The sequence below is a fragment of the Chanodichthys erythropterus genome, chromosome 11 (assembly GCF_024489055.1).
Source record: "Chanodichthys erythropterus isolate Z2021 chromosome 11, ASM2448905v1, whole genome shotgun sequence".
NCBI lineage: Eukaryota > Metazoa > Chordata > Actinopteri > Cypriniformes > Xenocyprididae > Chanodichthys > Chanodichthys erythropterus.
This window is the reverse complement of record NC_090231.1, coordinates 55,971,652-55,988,486: the sequence shown is the minus strand read 5'-3', so window position 1 is coordinate 55,988,486 and position 16,835 is coordinate 55,971,652. Positions and strand designations below refer to the sequence as shown.

At 36.3% G+C, this 16,835-nt stretch overlaps 1 protein-coding gene across 1 annotated transcript in view; it reads right to left on the bottom strand.

The window, feature by feature from the left end:
• Positions 1-16,447, bottom strand: part of vat1l (vesicle amine transport 1-like) — a 44,076-nt gene extending 27,629 nt beyond the window's left edge. Inside the window, exons 1-7 of the mRNA XM_067401459.1 lie at positions 16,239-16,447; positions 14,001-14,130; positions 13,485-13,700; positions 8,207-8,349; positions 5,037-5,140; positions 2,191-2,246; positions 887-1,081 (exon numbers count right to left, since the gene is read on the bottom strand). Of these exons, the coding sequence (XP_067257560.1) occupies positions 887-1,081; positions 2,191-2,246; positions 5,037-5,140; positions 8,207-8,349; positions 13,485-13,700; positions 14,001-14,130; positions 16,239-16,447 (1,053 nt within the window). The remainder of the gene's footprint in view (positions 1-886; positions 1,082-2,190; positions 2,247-5,036; positions 5,141-8,206; positions 8,350-13,484; positions 13,701-14,000; positions 14,131-16,238) is intronic.
• Between the last annotated feature and the right edge of the window lie 388 nt (positions 16,448-16,835).

Sequence of the window (16,835 nt, the reverse complement as noted above, 5' to 3'; positions counted from 1 at the left end):
CGGTCCCTAAGGGCCGCCAAAATGTTCGAAGTTGGTGGAGCCACTGTTACTAAAATGGCTCAACTAATGAACGCAAAAATTAATTTTCACCGAACTCAGCACACCTATGTAAGAGCTCATTCTGTGGTTGCGTGAAAAAGGACGTGGCAATTGGCCACTTGGTGGCACTATAACAGGAAAAAACATGAAAATGGTTTTCGTACCAAGTGGTAGAACTCCTCATTCTGAGTAACTTTGCCTCTAGGACCACTGCTGTCAAATCAAATCGTTTGTTAAATATCGGAGATTATTTCAAAAATCAACTTTTTGGCTTAACCTTGATAACTGTTAAAAAGTTTTATAAACCATACATTTAATATGGTAACTTGCCTGTATTGGCAATATTTATATTGCCTGTAATTGGTCTTTTGACTGTAATTGGTCTTCTATATGCTCAAGATGGTTACAGACTTGCTAATTAAAACATTATACCTTTTTACACATATGCTTAAAGGCCTTAAAGCATTTGATGTGGTTTAAGACATGAGGTCATTTAACACCGTCTCTCTTGACGCTTTGCAGACTCTGCTCTGGCTGTGCACGATCTTGTGTTTTGAAGGAGGCGTGGCTTTGGAGGGAGGGTGGGATCTCATGCTTTCAAAAACGGTAGCTTATTTCTAGCCTCTACAAAACTGCACACCATAGCTTTAGGGCTTCTATTGTATGTATAAACACTCTTCTGTTACAACTGGATCCTTCACATATGAATGAGTAACAAGGTGGATTTTAGTTCTTAAAGTAAAATATGCACGTACAGATGAGTATGATTTGTATGTTTACATACTGTAGCACTCTTTTTCAAAAGATGGAAGAAGATTTGACTGCTTATGAAAACGCTGTCTCTTACCTCCTCAAGCGCCCACAGGGAGTCTACAATAGGCTTGATCTTCTTTTGGTCATAGAGGGAAAGAAGTTTTTGCACCGCTATCTTGACTCGGCTGCATCCCCCCTGCTTGAAGAGGAGGTTAAGGAGCGAGAATCCGGCCATGACTTTATTCTCCTCATAGAGTTTGACAGGGTTCACCTTCTCAACCTGCCACCACTGGGAGACAGAGAGCTTTTTTTAACAATGACAACTGACCACCAAGACTTTAAAACATCTTTAGACCAACACTTAAGATTAGGGCTGTCACTAACGATTATTTTGGTATTCGATCAATTATTTTGTTGATTAATCGAGTAATCTTTTTTTTTTTTTTTTTGTAATAAAAATCGACCGGATCAAACAATAGCTTTAAAAATGACTTAAAATACATATACAATAACAATGAGGCAATCATTTTTGGTTCAAATAAAGTATCAAAAGCAAGTAGTCATATGTTTTTTTAGAACAACACTCAATTTATTTACATTACATATTATAACAAATGTCTGCAGAGGGCACCAACGGCCTGGTGACTGTTGTTGTTACACTTTACAGCAGGTCAAATCCATGTTTAATATCAGCCAAATGACATTTAATTCGAATGTTAACTTAATCTGCAATATTTGGCCACTTCTTTACAATAAAAATGCTACAGCCACTGTAATTTCTTGAACAAGAATATGTGGACATCAAAACATAAACATTCAGTGTGAGGGTTTAAACTTTTATTTTGAAATTGTGATGAACAGTTCGCATATTTACAAACATATTGAAATATTCTCCTGTGTTGACATAGGTTTATAAATGATTTACAAATCTGATGAAATGGTGCAGCACATTGCATTCCCAGATGAATGTTATTAGCAACCCAAACTCACAGCATATGAAGAGATGGAGTTTGAGAAGCTCCACACATGTAAATGATAACAGTTCATGTGGAGCAGCATCTGTGAGATGCATGTGACCTATACTCATGTAAATAATTAAAGCACAGGGCATATATTTATTTAATTGAATCACTGCTTTTGTGAATTCACAATAGCATTATGCTATGGTATGTTTATTAAATGGTTTTAATAGATCGCGGATCCTTAGAAAACGGTCTAATCACACGGTTCATGGATTCGTGGAATGCGCCACTTCCGGTATTTTGCGGTTACTCGACACGGGTAAATTGCAATTGAGGATTTTTTATAATCGAGTACTCAAATTTTAATCGAGGAATCGTGACAGCCCTCCTTAAGATGTTTACATTTTATGGAAAATAGATACCAAACGTCACTCACAGATTTAGCAAAACTGAAGAAACTTTTTGTCTCTCCTGTCACCATGTTTGATGAACCTGGAAATATGTTCACAAAAGTACATTTTAACAGTGTATGTATTTTTTTTTTCAGAAGCTTTCTTTAAAGATGATATATGGTTTTTAATTTTTTTTTCTTCTATCCCAGCCTAACCATGTAAAACTGACATATGAAATAATAATCTGTTTTTAAAATGGAACTGGAAATGGTTTATTGAACCTTTAGACAAAATAGTTTAAAAAAAAAAACAAAGTTTGCATGCATGTTTTTGTTGAGTATTATATGCTCGAGCAGGAAAGAAACACTACAATTTTATCTGCAAAAATCTGCAATTTGGTGATTATATTTAAATACGTTTTATGATCAAAGCTGCAAAGAGGAATAGGCTTCTTCATTAATGCCATACAATGATTGGAGAGATGTACAAATAAACATTTGTCAAAAGCCTGATGTATCATTTTTGATACTCACATTTTAATACGATTTAATATGACAGCAGGCCTTATAGAGTTAATAAGCAGAGTCATACGTTCATATGTTGATTTTCCTAACGAGTGTAATACTCTGTGTCATTGTTTGAGCATCCCAACAAACCCGATTGGCTCAACCAGTCTGATTAACTGACCAGATGGGGTGCATTCAGGAAAAAGATTTGAAAATAATCATTATTATTGCAGGTGCAAGTGGCTCAGAAATGACACACTTCAATTTTAATGGACATGAAATCTTAAAAGATACAAAGTATAATCTTGGCATTTGAAGCAGTAAAACATGGCACTATTACAGCTATGCCAAATGGCTCTTATTAATAAGCTCCATCCAGAATTCTGATGACTGATTCATTCATTTGGCAGTAATGTGTTTTTAAACCTAACTTTTACATTATCTCCGCTCCATGGTGTCCCTCCTAATTAAATATTCCTAATGGGCCAGAAAGCTAAGGGAATTGGAGTAATTAAAGTTGCAGGCATTATCTTTTATGTGAATTAACCTCAATTTGATGTTAGCCACCTAGAATGTGACATCTTGCGTGACTGCTTTCAAATGAGGGTCAGGAGGTCACAAATGAACCTTTTGGACATCTTGCTATATTTTTTTTTTCTCTTTTTTTCTACCTCTTCAGTCCATGACCACCTCATGATGCAATGGTTGCCAAAAATGAAAATTCTGTCATCATCTGTCACCGCAGTTTAATGCAGTATGCAAATGAGAGAATAACGTGTTATATCTTGTTCATTAAACAAATCTATGACGGATTCAGAAGAATTGGAATATAGTGCTTGAGGTAAATTAACCCTTGTGAAAAAGACTTAGATGTATTGAATGTGCACTTGTAGTGTACTACAAATCTTAAAAGTATATCTATTTTATTTTTAAAAAACTACTTGCAGATAATATAACTTCAATGAAATATGAATGTACTTGGATAGAGTACATTATCATGAGATTGCAAGAGAGTACTTTTTTATGACCGTGTTACTTAACATGCTCAAGTAAACTTTTAAAATGTACACTTTGTATCAATATCAAATTAACAGTTTTACTTTAAAGTACATTTTAAATCATTATGTTTCAATAATCATTTGAAGTACTTTAAAGAAGAGCACTTGATGTGTTGACTAACTGTTGCATTCTAAAAGTTGTAACTTCTTCCTGAGTTTCTCTCCATCAGTGTCCGACTCCGGTTTGAACAATGTAAGGCTGAACACCATTACTGACAATACTCATTTTGGCTGCATGAGATTCTCCAGTTTTGTTGTTGAGCTGTTAAAGCTCCGCCCTCTTCTGGAAAGGGGGCCGGGAGCAGCAGCTCATTTGCATTTAAAGGGACACACACAAAAACAGTGTGTTTTTGCTCACACCCAAAATAGGGGCAAATTTGACAAGCTATAATAAATGATCTGTGGGGTATTTTGAGCTGAAACTTCACAGACAAATTAGCCTATATTACATCTTGTAAAAGGGGCATTTATAGGTCCACTTTTACATTCCCATGAAATCAAAATTATTATTATTATTTTTTTTTTGGCATTTAGAATGAATATGTTAGCCTTATTGTTATCTATAAGCTAGTGTGCTCCCAAACAATGACAAAATTCGCATTTAGAAGATATAAGCATTCAAAACTTACAGTCTCTCACTTCCATCAATATGGATCAATGATTTTGATGACATCACGCTGCACTTTAGTGTCTCATCAGATTTTCTGTCCAATCAAATGCTCTCTAGAATCTGAAGCGTCCCGCCTCCTGCATAATAAATAGACGCTGAAGCTGCAGCTAAAACCTTTCACTTGTTCACACATTTACTAGTTTCTACACGATGAATGGCACATGGCACACTATATAGGGGATAGGGAACGATTAAGTTGTACAGTGTGAATATGCTTTCCATTGAGGAGAATGAAGTCTGCTTTCACGTTAGTGTCACGCGAACCGCCGCAGCCACTGTCTTTCTGGTTTCAGAGGGAATTATGTCAACGCATTGAATAATGCTGCGCATTTCAAGGCACTTCAGTGGGCCTTTAAAGTATATTATTTCTGTAATAAGTCCCCTTTTTTAAAAAGTAAGATAAAATGTACTTCTTTTTGTCCTTTCTGGAGCTTTACAGCCCCTGGTCACTGAATGTTTTTCATAACAAAAAGAGCAGCAGGAACATTCTCATTTTGTGGTAGAAGACCGAAAGTCAAATGGGTTGATGATGACAGAATTTTCATTTTGGGGTTCACTGTCCCTTTAAATCTTTTTTATTTTTATTTTTTTATATATCCTCAAAATCAAAATTAATTTAATTGCTATGAGAGTGCTCTTCATCTGTGTGTACCAACCATACAGGATGTACGTTCCCATGGGCTTGAGCAAAGTTAGGCCTTTTCCTGTGTTCTCTCCACTCAAACAGTCCAGTACAATATCCACTCCTTCTGGAGATATCCTGCAGGAGAAAAAAAACATACTTTTGTTCTTAGCTCTGGCAAGTTACTTAAATGAGACTCTCTAAAATTCTAGAACCATAAAAATATCAAACATCCGTCATATTTTTCAGTGTCTTTTAAGGAAGCACAGCTGATAAGGAATGAGAGGTATGTCTTTATAAACACAGGCTCTAATGTGTTCCTGTTTTCATGGTGCTTGGACCGCCTACAAGGCTTAACCATTAGGAGGTCTTGTGATGCCCGGGGTCCTGCCTATTGTGGAAAAGAGACCAACCTGAGACCAATTTAATTTTGCATCGCCCCTGATCCTGAAAGGAATGTGGAACCACCGAGATGAAAAGAGTCCTAATCTCCTCTCTCATACTCAATTTATGTGAATTTGTTTGAACATAAACGTATTAGAATAACACAATAGCCAGAGGAGAACAGGACGAAACCTGGTTCATCACAATGTTTTTTTGTTCTCCACTAAAGCTGTGCGATTAATCGTTTAAAGATCGCAATCTCGATTCAAACACCCACAATCTTATTCTTATATGACAACCATTCTCCTATGTCTATCAAATTCATACTGGGACATTCAAATCTGTGTTGGTGCTGCCGCTGATCCAGAGAGAGCCGTTGTCATGTAAAGGTATAAAACAACTTCACAAACAGTATTTTCAACATCACAGAATTGTTATTTCTGTGTTGCAAATATTCATATTATCACTGGGATAAAAGTACTGGGATAAAAGTTTATAGTTCGGTTATAACCACTAATGTCTTCGGTAGTGATCAAAATAGAGCAAATCACCTTTTGAAAGTAACTTCATGCTTCAAATCACGATTGCATTGATTTCATTGTTACACCAGTAGGTGGCGACAAGTGTTAAAAATGTATTTGTCATTGAATCATTCATTCAACAGATTAGTTCAAAAAGGACTGATTCATCCAGTAATAAAACAAGTATTTATGAGTGAGTCATTGAATCATTCATTTACGAGATTCGTTCAGAAACACTGATTCATCCAGTATTGTAGCAAGACCATGGAACCATTACTGTACGTTTTTTGTTAGGGAAACCAATAAAAAATAGTGCTGTCAACTGAATAAAAAAATAAAAATAAATAGTCACATTTTTTCTGTAATTAATCGCTATTAAAAACATTGGAGTTTTTAATATTTTTATAATAATTTACTTCTCAGTTACTCTAATATAGAGACAAACAAGTATATTAAAGGCAGTATTTTTCAAATATTTGTTTAACGGCATCTTTTTATGAATGAAGGCCAGTATCACTGATACTAATACTGGTACTGATTTCTCTATGAAATTGATATATTGTTTTTAAAGGTCCCGTTTTTCGTGTTTTTTTTAAGCTTTGATTGTGTTTATAGTGTGCAATATAACATGTATCATGTTTCGCGGGTAAAAAAACACAGTATTTTTCACATAATTTACTTATCTGTATACCGCTGTTTCCACTGTCATAAAAACGGGCCGATGACTTCCTTGTTCTATGAAGTCCCTCCTTCAGAAATACGTAACGAGTTCTGATTGTGCCAGCGGTTCCTGTGTTGTGATTCGACAGCTCTGAGTGCACCGTGCCCGGAAAAGTCACGCCTCTTACCATAACGTGGAGATCACAGTCTATGGTGGAGATGCATGCGCTCAGTGTTATTGTAAACTTTTTTTAACAGTCTATGTTGTAAACATGTCTTTAATTTTACCCTATCAATTTGAGCTGGAATCAGACCCGGTGATTGGACTGCGGGTTGAAAATAACAGCGTTTCGACGACATGGCGACAAACACACTCTACAAACGCAACTCTTGTGTATTCCTGTGGGCGGAGGTTAGTCAAAAAACTGTTTTAGTGACGTCATTAAAGAAGGAAGTAGAGGGATGTAGTCCAAACTGGCTGTTCGATGTAGGTGACTTCTGTTAAATAAAATATCTCGCTTGGCATTGAACTTTGAGCTTTAAAATTTTACAGATTTTATTTATACTCTAACAACAACATTACACACTAACTAAAGTTTGAAACATGGGATCACGAAGAATGGGACCTTTAAACAATATATCAACATTACAGTATAACTAAAAGCTATCAATTTCAACATTTATTAGGCTTTAATTTAAAAATTTTAATTTAAGTGAACTTTTAATTTAAGTGAACTTAAAACACTTTACAGTCTTCACTGCATAAATTAACTTAATAAATTACATATAGATTAATCCTTATTAAAGCTACAATTTGTTACCTTTGTTCTTTGATGAACATTAATGACAGACTTAACAGCAACTGGTTTATTAGGCTGCTGTCACTTTAAGAGCTGCCGAACATGACGCGGATCTGACGCATTTTCTCACAACTCTTTAAGGTCTTTTAAGACATTATTTAACTCATTTAAGACCGCTCTCATGAGGATACTCGACAAAGTGGGCATTTTGGCATAATTCTGTGTGTTATTGTGTGTTAAAGCATGACTGGCGTGCGTCTTTCTGTGCACATGAGTCATTCACAGAAAGCACGTTCTCGTTTGTCTTGTGGTGCTTGAATGGTTTGAGAGCATTTGCGTGAATAAGAACGTGATTATATAATGAAACGCTAGCCAAGTTATGATGGAAAAAATGGATGCTGCGTTAAATGCGCTAAATATTTTTATTGTGTTAAACTGTCAAAAATTATCACATACGCTCTAACTTTGACAGCACTAATAAAAAATGGACAAAAGATGCTTTACAAATGAGATCCACCAAAGACAACAGCACATATAATTAATGTTTCCTCAAATGTGTTCTGAATGAGTCAGTTACTGCACATTCTCTGGCTTTGTGTGGTTGATCAGAAGAACGTACAGGTGCCCCTCCCCATACTACAACACACTACTTTCCCATCTGCTGGGTGTTGCCATGGGGACTGGAGCCACGCAGGTCTAGAGGAGGTACTGGTGACGTCTGCCTTATCAGACTTGCACTGGCCTCCCAGTATGACTCATTTATTTTATATTCTAATCATCTAACTGTTCCTTTTTTGCCTCTACATTTACGTACTGACAACAACAGCATTTGTGCTTACTTCTTAACTTCTGGAACGTAGTCAAGGTTTCTGTCAAAGAGATGAGTGACTGAATGCTTTATGGCTTCGTGTTTGAAGGGCGAGGCAGTCCCAAACACAGTAACGTTGGGGACGGTGGAACAAAGTTGAGCAACTGCTTGACCCTAATGTGGAAACAGAGGACAAACAGAATGGAATGTGATTAACGATTTCTGTCACTCTTAGGCTGTGTTCACACTTGTACTTCAGTTCTATTGTTTCGTTTAGTCAGGACCAAAAAAGAAAATGATACAATTAGTACTGGTTCACTTAGCTTGTCATTTTTGACACCAAACCTAAAGATACAAAACAAGAAAATGTATATTTTGTGACAGAACTTACTGAATATCCAAAACAATGCTGTGTACTAAATGCGCTTGTTGTATGTGTGTACATGACGGTATTTTTTACCAGCTGAGAACTCACGAAGAGTTTATAAAATGCATAAAGGAGTCAAAACAGTGTCAGGAATCTCTTTGTCACACACAAATGAAGATCTGCTGTGATGAGACACGGTTCTTACGCCTGTACTGAACTGTAATGGGGAAAATCGCAACTATGACGAGAAGAACCAGGAACTCTTGAGCATTCTGTCCTTTTTAGGGTTGCATCTTGTGACATCACGTCCTGGTTCATTTAGATGTCTTTGGTTCATGTTGCGTTCATATTTCATTCGAACCGCATCAGAGTTCATTGGAAAGGGTTTTTCGATCCACCTGACTGGTTCAAATGTAGGTGTTCACACTTATTCAAATGAACCGAACTAACAGAGCAATTGCACCAGAGCTCATTGGAAGGGGTTCTCGATCGACTTGACTGGTTCGAATGTAGGCGTTCACACTTATTCAAATGAACCGAACTTATAGAGCAATCGCACCAGAGTTCATGGGAAGGGGTTCTCGATCCACTTGTTTGATTCGAATGTAGGCGTTCACACTTATTCAAATGAACCGAACTGACAGAGCAATCGTACCAGAGTTCATGGGAAGGGGTTCTCGATCCACTTGTTTGGTTTGGATGTATGCATTCACACTTATTCAAATGAACTGAACTGAACTGACAGAGCAATCGCACCAGAGTTCATGGGAAGGGGTTCTCGATCCACTTGACTGGTTCGAATGTAGGCGTTCACACTTATTCAAATGAACCGAACTAAGAGAGCAATCGAACCAGAGTTCATGGGAAGGGGTTCTCGATCCACTTGTTTGGTTTGGATGTATGCATTCACACTTATTCAAATGAACTGAACTGAACTGACAGAGCAATCGCACCAGAGTTAATGGGAAGGGGTTCTTGATCCACTTGTTTGGTTTGGATGTATGCGTTCACACTTATTCAAATGAACTGAACTGAACTAACAGAGCAATCACACCAGAGTTCATGGGACGGGGTTCTCGATCCACTTGACTGGTTCGAATGTAGGCGTTCACACTTATTCAAATGAACCGAACTAAGAGAGCAATCGAACCAGAGTTCATGGGAAGGGGTTCTCGATCCACTTGTTTGGTTTGGATGTATGCATTCACACTTATTCAAATGAACTGAACTGAACTGACAGAGCAATCGCACCAGAGTTAATGAGAAGGGGTTCTTGATCCACTTGTTTGGTTTGGATGTATGCGTTCACACTTATTCAAATGAACTGAACTGAACTAACAGAGCAATCACACCAGAGTTCATGGGACGGGGTTCTCGATCCACTTGACTGGTTCGAATGTAGGCGTTCACACTTATTCAAATGAACCGAACTTATAGAGCAATTGAACCAGAGTTCATTGGAAGGGGTTCTTGATCCACTTGCTTGGTTCGAATGTAGGCATTCACACTTATTTAAATGAACCGAACTGACAGAGCAATCGTACCAGAGTTCATGGGAAGGGGTTCTTGATCCACTTGACTGGTTCGAATGTAGGCGTTCACACTTATTCAAATGAACCGAACTTATAGAGCAATCGTACCAGAGTTCATGGGAAGGGGTTCTCGATCCACTTGCTTGGTTCGAATGTAGGCGTTCACACTTATTCAAATGAACCGAACTAAGAGAGCAATCGAACCAGAGTTCATGGGAAGGGGTTCTCGATCCACTTGTTTGGTTTGGATGTATGCATTCACACTTATTCAAATGAACTGAACCGAACTGACAGAGCTATCGCACCAGTGTTAATGGGAAGGGGTTCTCGATCCACTTGACTGGTTCGAATGTAGGCGTTCACACTTATACAAATGAACCGAACTAACTGACAGAGCAATCGAACCAGAGTTCATGGGAAGGGGTTCTCGATCCACTTGTTTGGTTTGGATGTATGCATTCACACTTATTCAAATGAACTGAACTGAACTGACAGAGCAATCGCACCAGAGTTCATGGGAAGGGGTTCTTGATCCACTTGACTGGTTCGAATGTAGGCGTTCACACTTATTCAAATGAACCGAACTGACAGAGAAATCATACCAGAGTTCATTGGAAGGGGTTCTCGATCCACTTGTTTGGTTTGGATGTATGCGTTCACACTTATTCAAATGAACCAAACTAACAGACCAATTGCACCAGAGTTTATTTTAATCAAACCAAACCTGCCAAGTGTGAACACACCCTAAAACTAATTTTGATCATATTCCAGCAAAAGCCATATAATGAAGCTGTAAATTAGCATTTTCTTGAAGGCCAGTTCACACCAAGGACGGTAACTATAATGATAACGATAAAGATATAGTTCCAAACATTGTTCTGAATGTAAAAGAATAGTTCACACCACAGCTAAACAATATCATTGGAATCACTTTCAGAATGTTTTTTTCCAACTGATGAACGCTAAAAACAATAGCTATTTTTCCATCACCCTGTTGTTATGCACATTTTGAAATATCGCATCAGAAACGAGTGCTGGAAATGCCCAATTCCGGAAAAAAAGTTTTTACGCTCGCTTGAGGTGGTTGTTGACTTGTGCGAAAAAGAGTTAATGCGAATAATGAAAGATGCAAATGCATTTGCTGAATAAATTCTGACCAGTGGCATACAGGACACCCCCGCAGCCCCCGCGGTGCGTGGGGGCCCCCACCCTATGATGGGCCCCATCGCAGATTCACCTATTTCATAGAAGATCATAGAAAATAGTGATAAATTACCACAAAAGGGGGAAAAATTCATCACTGTTGTTTCAATTGCCATTTGTAAGGTAGCCAAGACAACAGCAAGCTTTGATGCGCTGTGTTACTGTTAGCAGACGTGTGCCGAGACAAATAAATATGTTCGGTCTTTGCTGAGACATTATTACTGTTATTGATATTATTACATATTGCCCAAATGTATTTACCCCATCGCCAGCTCTGCTAATGGTCAGCTACCGCAATGTCTGAAGTTCTTTTCCAAATGTAGCCTAGCCAATAAGTCTAGTTATTTCTTTATTCTTTTACTGTAACTACATGAATTTTGTTTAGGCCTATACATCATTTGATGCACCGATCGAAATTACTGAAAATTTGCGGCCGAAACAGCAATTTACGTGCTTGTCTAGAAGGGAACCTTATATAACCTATACGCAAATTTGTGTCTAACTTAGAATTTAGACCAGCTAAAATATATTGTTAGACCAAAAATATCTTATCAATTAATTAAGTAATAAAGACATGTAATAGAGTAATAAAGAAATTTAATAAAAACAGAAAGACGTCTATCGCTTCAGCCTTATTCAAAGGCAGCGGAAACATGGGTTCGTTTGTTACGCACTTCAATCCATTCCACAACCGACGTTCTTGGTTTTCTTCCTATTTATTAAATATAGGCAATTGGATGATGAAAAACTGTTTGAAATTAAATTACAATTTCTACAAAACGAAATTCAATTTAAAGAAATACTTACTATAAAACAGAACTTAATGAAGTGGTCAAACTCATGTCTAACCCACTGCATGTCTCCCGACATTGTGCATCCGTCATGCTATTCACTTTTCATAATCAACATAGGTGACATTTAAAAAAATCATAATATTAGGATAAAGCCCAATATTTAAATATAAATATGAAACTAAATTGGCTACATTTTTATCCCTTTGGCCGACGAATGCGCCGGCGCGTTCTGATGGATTTTTTCCTCATGACAGAAACAACTTAAAACAGGCCTACCGTCATTTTTGGCGATAGCCTACAGATTGATGCAAGACTACAAATGGTCTACTTTTTTTTAAAAAAATTTTATATTTACGCTCACAATAACAATAACACCTTGTAGGCTACTTTTGTAAAATAGAATAAATAAAAAACAGGGTGCGCTTTCAGCTGTCTCTCTGCGAGAATCTTTCTGGAACGTCTCAAAAATGAATTTAAACTCGGCAAATAACTGTACCTAAAAGAAAGAAACATCTCCATTCAATAAGAAATGTGTAGGTCTGTGTTAAATAAGAGGCGATCTATCCGCTGGAATGTGTTGTTTCTGAAATCATGGCCAGTGGTATTTTAGCCGGTATTTTAGTCTGCGATATCAAAATCACTAAACATTATATAGGCCTATCATATAGGCTAGGCTATTATATTATTTGATAATAATATCAAATAAATCAGTGCAATGATAATTCACCACATGATTCACTGTTAAATCAGTTTTTGTAAACTGTGGGGCAGATGCACAACAAATTTTAACACATGACATCACTGCTTGTGGGAGGGGCCTCACAGACTTGCGGTACGCCACTGATTCTGACATCACGAACATTAAACCCTTGTGACCGCTGATGGTGTTTCCGGTGATGGTGTTGTAACAGACATATTATACATTTAAGTCGCGTTTTTTCGGGGTTGTCCTCTCATATGTGTGTGATGCTTAATAAAGTCGAAAAAAGTTCAGATGGTTCACGTTTATTGTTTTCTTATTCATAAGTGTTTAGTCGGACTCTTCATGAACGCTCCTAATTCGCATTCCTTTTTTTTTTTTTTTTTGCGAACTTTGAAAAGATTCGCTTCACGTTTGGATGGAAACCCAGCTAATGACAGCCAATCAGAATCCACCAGACTTTAAAGAGCTCAAGCATTTAAAATGGCAGACAACAAAACCGCAGTGCACACTTAGGATAAACAGAACAATATCGTCTGCTGGTGTGAACACTAATATAGTTATCATTCTAGGTGTAAACAGGCCTTAAATTGGAAAGCTAAACAACAAAATGGGATCAGTATGATCATATGTTTGTGTCCAAATCCCAATTTTTGTACGGGCTGCTTCTAAAGTTTCTTGACAAACCCTATCGCTCAAAGCAACAGACTTACCACCCCACCTCCTGCTGAGTGAACTAATACAGACATCCCCTCCTGGAGATTGGCCACTTCAAACAGCATCATGTAGGCAGCCACGAAGTTCAGAGAGAAGGCAGCCGCCTCTGGGAATGTCATGTCGTCTGGGATCTTATACACAAAATCCAACGGTGTGCAAACCACCTCTGCCCAAGCATTGTAATTTACAAAGGCCATCACTCTGTCACCTATCTGAAAGGAGAAAAAACATTACTATTCAAAGTATCAGATTGAATGTTCTTATATTAGAAGCATATAATGCTAGGACTTTATTGTTTTCCAGTTCAAACAATGAATTCATTTTTTGGCCAGGTAACAAATATGTCCCACCACATATTAGTTTTACCCAAAGAAAGATGCATTCTGGATTGGAGCTCTATTATGTCCACAAAACAAAAAGTAAATACTGGCCATCATTGTATTGGCCATATAAAAAGAATTATTAGCTGTCTGAAATTCCTGAATCAGCATTAAAAACATTTCTGCACATACCTCAAAGCCTGTGGTGTTTTCTCCCACACTCTCTACAATCCCAGAACACTCAAATCCAGGCACAAGAGGTGTTTTTGGAGGATTATCAATATTTCCTTGTCGTACCATTAGATCAAGAAAGTTCAGTCCACTGTAAAATATGTCAATCAAGATAATGTAATTTTTCATTCTAGTTCATTTCAGTCATAAATATAATATCAGAAAATATGCTGAAATGCCCGTTTTATCAAGCTACCAACAGAATTGGCGCAAACTACTGTCCCACAACCAAAAAACACATTTAAAAAGCATTTAAGTCTTCAAATTGTAGATGTTTACTAAGATCATTCTATTATCTATTAAATCCCACAATAATATTTAAATTATCAGTAAGCTTAATACATATAAAATCATAATTTATTTGGTACTTTCAATAAGAAGGTGTCTGTCCCGAACCCTAACCACTAAAATTTCAACTTGTGAAAGTATTGAAATAATTTTTGCATTTTTTTTTTCCATTGTTGTTTTTAAAAATATATTTTTGATTTTTTAAAAAAGTGGTTAAATATATATATATATCATGAAACTTTATGAAAAAAATTTGTCCCGCATTTTCATGTCACTGCCAAAACGGTGTATGTTTTAGTCCATATCCCAGGTGAAAAAAGCACACTTATATAATATACTTAAAGTGCTCTATTTTCGAGCATTAATTTTGTACTTCATATACTAAAAATTCTTCTTTAGTACTTCTTAAGATAATCTTAAGAACATCTGTGTACATCAAGTGTACTCATCTGTGCTATTTTGAGACACCATGAAATATGAACTAAAATGTGCTTTCAGTATACTATCTCTGTATTTAAAAAATATATTAGTTACCACTTGTAGTGCAATATGGGTTCAAATGTACCCATAGTGGTATCTAAATAAACTTTTTAAATACAGAGATACTATATTAAAAGCATATTTAAATTCATATTTCATGGTGTCTCAAAATAGCACAGTTGAGTACACTTAGATGTTCTTAAGATTAAAGTACTAAAGAACAATTTTTTACTATATTAAGTACAAAATTGGTGCACAAAAATAGAGCACTTTAAGTGCATTATAGAAGTGTACTTTTTTTTCACCTGGGATGATTTGAACCTCACATTTTTGATCAGGAATTATTCCTGTGTCCCATATCCTCTCTTTCATAGTAGATAGGGTCCAACATTTTGAGTTAAATGTGATCAAAAGTCTGAAAACGTCACTACCAAACACTGTTTTTTTTTTATTTATTTGGGGGAAATAAACAAAATTTTATGCAAATCATTAGTATTTTAATAGTGTTTTAGTAAGATTGGATTCAAAATACAACAAATCTCATAAATTACACTTGAAATATTTTTAAAATTATTGATTTACCTGTGAAAACTTTTTTTTTTTTTTTTTAAATAGCAAAAAATATATATACAAGGCAGATGTAAACAAAATCTTAATAGGTCAATGTAACTCTTGTTAATAAATTATTTATCATTGTGTTTCGGTAGTGACAAATTTGGGGAGAGGAAAAAATATTCCAAAACTGTCTGAAAATACAAAATGAGAATAAACTGTACAAATGTGTAATCTGGATATTATACAATTTGCATACATGCAAAATGTGTGGAATTTTTTTTTTTTTCAAGACATTTCCAACTCTGACTTTGAACCAATTCAGAATATATATATATATATATATATATATATATATATATATATATATATATATATATATATATATATATATATATATATATATATATATATAATGAGTTTTCTAATTCAAGAATATTAATTCATTTTAAGAGTTTTATAATATAATTTATACACGAATGTCCCAATAACCAACCAAATTAGATGCGTGGATCTGCTTGTGAACATTTGTAAATGTGCTACAAAAATTTAAAATAATGTTTTATTTATATCATTTAGGAGTCATAAACCAATTCACCCTTAAAAAGTGTTTAGTCTGTGGTTTGAAATCTCCATATCAGAGAAATCAAATGAGGAAAAACAGATCTGCGTCTAACCTCCAAAACCACCACGATTCATATCATGAACTGTTTTGAATCCTAAATCAATAACTATCGTGGATTTAGGTGAAGGCACCTGTTCCTCTCGCTGCAACATGTTGCTGCTGCTGCCAGTCTCGCGAAGTGTGCCACATCAGAGATGTCGTTACGCATTTCTGATAAAGAATAAATGAAAGATTATTTAAGCAGAAATATTTACCATGCTTTCACGCGAATTTTGACTTCTCCTTCTTGAGGCTCTGGCATTGGTTTCTTGGTGACTTTGAGTTTGTTTAGTCCACCAAAGCCCGTCAGAACAACAGCCCGCATTTCTTTTGAATCTACTACCGCAGAAACGGGATTCTCCGGCTCCTTCTGGTCTATCATTTGCTCGGTCTCTTCAACAATCTCAGTGCCCTCCTTTTCCATGTCTGCAGATGATGTGAACAGCCGAAGCCCTGCTGGAGACTGCGCTCTCTTCGCTGCTCCTGCCGCACCATCCACTAATGGTGTTCGAATCCGAGTCGTTCTTCTGAACAGCTCATTTGAACCGATTCGCACAGAATGTGTATCATTGGAATCATTTGAGATGGGACAATGTAGGAGACATTTTAAAGAGAAAAAACAGTAGTATTTAACTACTAATATACGCAGCAACAAAAGGATTATGCTATAAATGGTCTTCGGTAAACACTTTAAGTGTCTGAGTCGAGATCTTTAAAACGGCTCGCTGAAACCAAAGACACTGTATGCAATTTACTCGTAAATACAGCAATATTGAACTAAACATTTACGTCGATAAAAAGAATTACGATGA